At 42.7% G+C, this 7,636-nt stretch overlaps 1 protein-coding gene across 1 annotated transcript in view; it reads right to left on the bottom strand.

Annotated features, from left to right (window-relative positions):
* Positions 1-944: 944 nt before the first annotated feature.
* Positions 945-7,636, bottom strand: part of UNC13B (unc-13 homolog B (C. elegans)) — a 238,762-nt gene continuing 232,070 nt past the window's right edge. Inside the window, exons 39-42 of the mRNA XM_009330423.1 lie at positions 6,604-6,660; positions 3,958-4,050; positions 2,421-2,580; positions 945-1,230 (exon numbers count right to left, since the gene is read on the bottom strand). Coding sequence (XP_009328698.1) covers positions 945-1,230; positions 2,421-2,580; positions 3,958-4,050; positions 6,604-6,660 — 596 coding nt within the window. The remainder of the gene's footprint in view (positions 1,231-2,420; positions 2,581-3,957; positions 4,051-6,603; positions 6,661-7,636) is intronic.

Genomic DNA, 7,636 nt, shown 5'->3' with positions numbered 1-7,636 from the left:
TGCAAGTATTAAATTATCCAATCCTATGTCAAAAAACTAACAAGAATATTGAAGTGGAAAAAGTATATAGCGGCCATGTTATTTGTCATGGCTCTAATGTTGTTCCCTTCCTTACCGTGTCGGTCACGGCAGCCAAAGTGTGACTTGCGGAGTTCAGCAGCTTACAGCACCCCCGTGGTGATGCAGGATTCCCAGCAGCACGCGGGGATTTATATTCTCCGAGACACACCATCTAATTGCAACGGCAGGGCAGCTGCAGTCTGCTCCTGGTGTGTTGCCTTTGCAGCTTTTGGCTATGAGATCTTAGGCCCCTCTGCACTTGTCCCACTGCTCTCGCCCATGCTCACAGCGGCACATCCATGGTCATACATTCATTCGGTGTGCATCTTCAGAGCAATTTGCACTTCTTTTTTAAGCAGACGTTGAGGCGTCTGCATATCACATTGGGACATTGGTATAATCTGTGCCAGAATATCCCCTGACAACTCCACAGTACATGAATTCAATGAGAGATAACTGTGCTTTGCCAAATCCCCAAATCATTATTCTTCTAATTGCCACACAGTTGTGTGTTTGTACCGTAGTGTGATTATATATAACCTTTTTAACGTCTGCCAACTTCAGAGGATAAAATCACAGTGCTGCATATCAACAAAACCCAGCATACCCAGCCTCCAATATAAAATAATTTATATACACAAAGCAGAATTTGCATCTTAAATAAGAAGAGATTGTCTCATTCTCTATGGTTTCTTACCCAGCTACTAAAAAATAAATAATTCACATCAGATTGATGGATTTGTTTCCTGTACAGCACACGTGCGCTATCGGAGCTGACAAAGACAACATGAAAAAACCTTTTGTAATTAATAAAAGAGAATTGTTGAACACTTGCACATATTGGCACAAGGCAGAAGAGAAAAGGGAACATTACACAGCTCAGCTCAGGTGCCCTCCTCCGTGGAGCGGGACTCAGATTTCAACTTCACAAATTCTCTGGCGACTTCATCATTGGTTCTTTGAGAGAGAATCCTCAGGACCGTAAGTCCAGTCTCATCCATATGAATCCTGCGCCCGAGGGGGCACCAGCAAGCACAACTCCCCTTGTCCACTATGTCTCTAAGCTGCATCACTGCTATCCCCAGTACCCGGTCCTCCCGAGCAAAGCAGTAATCCTTCACACAGACTTGGAGCTCGTAGGCATCAGGGCCGTCTTCGTTCCCCAGTATGCTGAAACACACACAGAGGTTTACTTACAGTATCTCAGAATGTACAAATTCCTCTGCAAAATAAAGGTGTCAGCAGCTGACTAGAGTGCTTAGATGAGCCACAGAAAACTCCTTTCTACAGAAAACCCTGGTCAGAGAGGGAGAAGGAAAACCTGTGGCCTATGGACATTTTTGCTGTTTCGCGGCTGATAAAGACAACCTGGCTCCTTAAAAACAAACAACCGTTACCAAGTGCCTTCGCATGTGCATGCGTGTTAAACTGTGAAATGAGAGGAGCGGAGAACATTAAAGCCATGCTAACCGATTTTCAACTCAGATGACTTTAAACACTTCTGCTTCTGTTCAGGGTTGCTTCACTTCAGTAATTAATATTTTAATTAGATGAAGTCTTTATTAAAAATTCAGAACCTTCCATTAAAGCAAAAGCTAATAAAATACATCCCCAACCTTTCTGATGTTTCTAAAATTAAAAGAATAAAAAAAAGGGACAGAATCCCTTTACTTAGGGGAAGCCTGCCTTTCCTCACATCAAAGAAAATGTGCTTGCACAGTCCCTCTCCTCCGAGATGTTTACGGTCTTTTGCTGGTCATCTCTTCTCCTCTCATTCTTAGTGTACAGCTGGGTGAGCACTAGTCTGTAGCCCCCTTTGTGGAGCCTGCCAAGAAGGAAGATGCCTTTGTAATTATGAAAGCCAGATAAGAAGAGTTCAATACTCGGTGTTAAGAAAGACCGCAATTTTAGCAGTGCAACTTACTACCAGTTCCAAGGGCTGTATCCTTGGAAACAAGTTCAGAAAGCATGTCCCACAGGTCAAGTTGGGATAAAACCACACATTAAGATTAAAAGAACTAAAAATATGTAATGAACTTTTAGCCCTAACTCTACCAATAAAAGACACAAAGTTCATTAAAATGATGGAGCACAGTAAAATACGTTGATAGGACAAACAACGCATTTCAGAAGGTAGCCAAAGGACACTGCTGGTACAGAACAGACCTCAGCATCCCACCCACAGCAAAAACTCCCATAATCTAGCTCTTCCTGTCAAGACACCAAACACTTGGCCTAGCTACTGGTTCAAGTACTCTTCTGGGCCCTGAGCAGGCTGTTCGTGGACACTGGAAAACTCTTATCTGTCCTCTGCATCTGCACGTGCCACGTCAGATCCCCAGGCTATTTTTCACACTTACAAGTGAAAGGTTTCATTGTATTTGGGAGCCCAGTTGTTGCTCTTTGACTTGGTTGTGAACTTCCTCTTCTTGTCACTCTGATGGGGCCCAATCATGGTGATTTCAACGAATGGACGGAACATGCCAGACGTTTGCCACTTCAGGTCGTTGGCTGCCACAACTGGAAAAGAGAGTCACAAACGGTTTTACAGTAAACACTCATTTGTTGCTATTGCTCTGAACACCTTTCCGCTCTGCTCTGCTTTCAATTTCTTGTTTCAAAGGACAAAGTCCAACTGAAAACATGCGAGTGTCCCAGCACACATGGGCAGGACTGTTTTGTAATACGAAGATACGCTTTTTTGCTCTTAAGTTCTGTAAAGGGAATTTAATGCTTGGGACAGCACTTAGCTTTTGCCATATGCACAGTCAAGAAATTAGTCCAAAAAAACAGGCATTCATGCAGCTCCGGGCAGGCTGCCCTGCCAGTTCAGTGCTTAAGTCCACATTATGTGTGGGATGAGAAAAAAAAATGGGCATTTTGGGGGCCAATATTAAGGTCTCTGTTGAAAAGGAAAATGAGACTGCAGGTAAGACAAACAAAGCCCATGAGCTGTGGGTGGTTCCAGAACCCGAAATTATTAGCTCTTTAATTCTCATTCTCTCTCAAGTCACTGCAGGGAGCAGACTGAAGCACAGGAAATAGCTCTGAAAATCAGTTTTTGCATTGCAGTGTAGATTTAGCCAGGAGAAGAGAGGCCTGAAGAGCTGTTTATATAAATCTTTAGAGGAAATTAAAGTAGTTAAATATGCTATATCCGAGCAAAGGAGACGAAGGAGGAAGACGACGCCTGGGATGAATCACTGCTTTGGTTATTTTCAGAGTAGCTCTTCAGGGACCAGCGTGGCCTTCAGGATGGGGGAGAGGAGCCTCTGAACTCTTGCTGGCTCTGTGATCTCTCAGTTTACACTGAGCAATTTTGCAACATCGCCCTGTCATGCTGCCCTGTTCTCTGCAGCACAGGCTAAACTGTGGCGCCTGGTTAGAGCCACCATCTGATTTTTGTTTACTTCGTGAATCATTGCCAATAAACAACAGGACTGTACATTGCCATGTCACTGGCTGGACTGGACAAGCTCATTTGCTGTTTCTCTACATGTTCCTGATGTGAAACAGAAAAAACAATTTTTGATTCATAGAATCATGGAGTAGTTTGGGTTGGAAGGGACCTCTAAAGGTCATCTAGTCCAACCCCCCTGCTGTGGGCAGGGACATCTTCAACTAGATCAGGTTGCTCAGAGCCCCGTCCAGCCTGACCTGGAACGTTTCCAGGGATGGGGCATCCACCACCTCTCTGGGCAACCTGTGCCAGTGTTTCACCACCCTCAGCATAACAAATTTCTTCCTTATATCTAGTCTAAATCTACCCCCCTTTAGTTTAAAGCCATTCCCCCTTGCCCTGTCGCATGAGCTAACACAGAAATACAATGACTGCCAACTGGAGATTTGCCTCGACAGTGTCACAGAGCCTGAGCAGTAACACATGCTTTGCCATACCTTTCACTGTGACCTTGTGTTCACCAGTTCCTGGGTGGGTATACAGGTCGATCTGTATGGACACTTCACCCACAGGATCATCCACCCCAGAGCCTGTTGGAAGAAAATTGACACCCCCGTGCACATGCAGATTATTGTTTATTGGCACCCATCTTTGGTTGATGGCCTCAGCAAGACAATAACATTTTCACAGTACACCTTCCATAGCCAGCTTTTCAGTCAAAATCAATAATGAAACATTAATGCAAAATAACATCAGGCTTGCATGCCCAACACGCATAAACACTAACGTTTTTTGCACTCCACCATAAAGATCGCATCCTGTTGAGAATACTAGTAAGACTTTTACAAGAATTTAAGAGACCTAAAGCTCGACAGTGGACCCTCACAGAGAGCAAGGATTTTGCAGAGGTTCCTGCCAAGCTATTGTGTGCACATGCAGGCATTCCAGCGGCGGGAATTGACATTCCTGTCCGCTCAGGGAAGAAGGGAGGACAAAAAAACCCAACAAAACAAAACAAAAAAACCCACACCAGAGAGGAAGTTTAGGAAAAAAAAAAAAAGGACAAAGATGTTAGTGATTTGCACTGAGCCATAGTGCAGTCTCACCCTCCAAGAAGCTTTTTCCATGTTGTACATCAGATGAAAGTTGTCATCCCGACTGCCTATCTGCTTCCCTTCAGGGGATAATGAGAACCCCTTCACTGTTGTGCCCCAAAAACGATGAGAGAGAAGCACTCACAACTTGCATACCTATTTCCCTTCATCAATTAGCTAGGGAGAAAACAAGATGTAGCTTCACAGAGGAAAAGATAACATGTTGTAACAGAGGGAGAAGATCTCATGAATGTTACAATTCGTGTATTATGATGTTTTCAACTTTTTAACTTTTAATTGTAATTACCATGCAATATGTGGGAATGACATTTTTCTGGGTAGGAAAGTCAAGATGTCATGTAAATTACAGAAAAAGACTGCTTTGCAAAATGAAAATGAAGTCTTTGATAAGATAGTGAGATTGATTTTACTTTCTCTTTGATAACTGTCTGATCTCAGGTTGACAATTAGCAATGCTGTTGTAATTGGGATACCTACAGGGTAATTGGGTACCTATGAACAGCAGTGTTACTTTGTCAGTTTTGAGGCTAAGACACATTACTAAGCGAAAGAATTGGTGTGTTTGAAATTCAAGATAAGGAGCTTGAAGGATGTCATTAAACAAACATTTTGATCAGATAGATCTAACAACGTCAACTTTCACAAGAACAGTCTGCAGGCAGCAAAACCACTCATTTAAAAACCAAGAGGTTGAGAGCTAATCTGTGCAATTCTCTGAAGAGAATTACATGGCACAGAACTGTAGGCAGTGAAAGTCACATTAATATACAAGTAAAAGTATCTGAGCAAACATAACAGAACCTCAAATTATTATCTTAGGGTAGATTCTCATTCTTGACCTGAGTACAATAAACTGCCTCTAGGCTGTAACATTTGTCCATGATCTTGAATGTACTGTTTTCTCCCCGCTTAGAAGGGCAGTGTTCCTTCTTTTCTGTATATAAGCACAGAGCTTTAAAATTGCTAGGCTTAATTATTGACCTGCCCCATCTGATGGTGCGGGTCTGTCACTTACACTGTCGGCATTTTCCATGGGAACGGACAAGATTACCAACAGTGTGCAAGAACTTTATCAGGCCACATCTGCAGAAACATCAACCGCCAAACAGAGGTTGTCTTTTTACTATCTTTAGTGTAATTAATAGGTTATAAATGAGACACTGATGCTTCAGAGGAATGACAGTGGAATCATCCCATTACCTTTGAGGGAGAAAAATTTATATTATTTTTTTTTCCTACCTTCATTCTTGTCTTTTCATACAAAAATCTTGTTCTATTAACTGAAATGTTCAGAGACAAAAAACACTTTGTAGATGGCCAGTGAAAAATATTCTGATCACATACAACTGTGTGTATACACACACTTGCACATTTAGTGACAAGCAGATTTAAATATTGACATGAAGTCTCATTGGTATTGCGATACTGGAAGGTGAAACTGCAGAACTCAGCTCGTGCTATGTGTTACAGATGTATTTCACCTAAGATAACAAAAAGACTTTGGACAGCAGAAAATAAACTGAGAGATGAAACAGAACAAGACTTAATTTTTTTAGGGCTCTCCTGAGCACCCAGACTTTTAGCTACCACCCCCCTTCAAGCCAGACGTTTCAAGCTCGGCCATAACCTTGAGTGCATATTAGACATTACCATGTATTACAGTAGCTTGTCTCAGCAGACCATATGCATGCAACTCTAGGACTTGAAACAGCAATACATAGCCCATGGTAAAGGGTAGGGGAACAAGTCCGTCGCATCTCTCAAAAAGCAGCCCATTTTCGAGTCAGCTTTCACATCCCATGAATAAATCTCAAGCTTGGGGACAGGCTCTCAGGCAGGGTACAGACTTCTACACCGCACAACCCGTGACTCTGTTTGTGGGATGCAAGCATTCAGTGAAAGTTCACTTCTACAGGGAGCTATGGGGAATGGGTCTCTGGAAAAGGTTTCTGAGCATGGGCAAGATGACTTCAAAAGCAAGGCAGCTGGCTAATGTCGTTATGGTGACAACATTAGTCTTGAACATACCCTTATCAGGAAGAACATCCTCATTAGCGGTAAACCTGATACCTTTCCCATCATGCACTGAGACATGAATTCAAAAGGCAAAAAGCAAGCAGGATAAAGAGAGAAGAGTGTGAATTACAATCCAATTAGCGGCACCACTTAAACAAATACAAGACAAATATTCCAGCTCTTAATAGACAAGATATCCTCTTAGATCCTCTGCACCAACACAGGCTTTGGAGAGCAAGGCCGTCTGCGAATAAGGGACTGCCTGGGTTAAAACAAGAACAGAATTTGTGCTGGTGTAACTGAACTGCAAGCCCTGATCCAACTTTGTAGAGCAAACATTTAACAGCACAGTGCTATAGAAGCCTGCTCAGTAAGAAAATGAGGGCAATAGATACCTCACAAACCGGAAGATGCAACCATTGAGCAGTGAAGTGAGAGGGGCAAACAGTCAGTATTTAAATAGTTCTGCATGCAGCCATTTCCTCTCATAGGTTTGTGGGAAGCTTGACTTATGCAAAAGGAAACATCAGTCAGAGAGCTCTGGTAAGCAGATGTCAGCTGTAAATACTAGTTTTGTCCCTTCTGTTCCTCCAATGCATGTGCAGATCTCCAAACCAATCTACCAACGGGGGTTACCAAGAAGTGTATGCAAGCAATATCCTTTTCTAGCCCCAATCTCAGGAGCGGAGCAAGTCATGCCTTCTCAGAGATGATCCTTGATCATCAGAGATGATCTCAGAGATCATCATTGATCCTACAGATATAGGTGGTGTAGCTCCAGTCTTTTGTTCCCCAAACAGGGCCCAAAACTCTCAAGCCTACTAATGTAGAAGATGCTGATTTGGACCAGCTCAGTGGCCCACCATGCCCAGTACCTGTCTCCTAAAGTGGCTCAAACGAGCCACAAGAAATGTCATCAGTCTGCTATGAGATATAATCGATGACCTTGTAACGAGTGCATCTTATGTCCTAAAACTAGAGCTTAATTCTAAACTTCTTAAAAAAAAATAAAAATACCCAACACACACACACACTTCTGTGGCAA

The sequence above is a fragment of the Pygoscelis adeliae genome, unplaced genomic scaffold (assembly GCF_000699105.1).
Source record: "Pygoscelis adeliae isolate BGI_AS28 unplaced genomic scaffold, ASM69910v1 Scaffold628, whole genome shotgun sequence".
In the NCBI taxonomy this organism is placed as follows: Eukaryota; Metazoa; Chordata; class Aves; order Sphenisciformes; family Spheniscidae; genus Pygoscelis; species Pygoscelis adeliae.
Note: the sequence above shows the minus strand (reverse complement) of the source record. Positions and strands in the feature narration are given on the sequence as shown.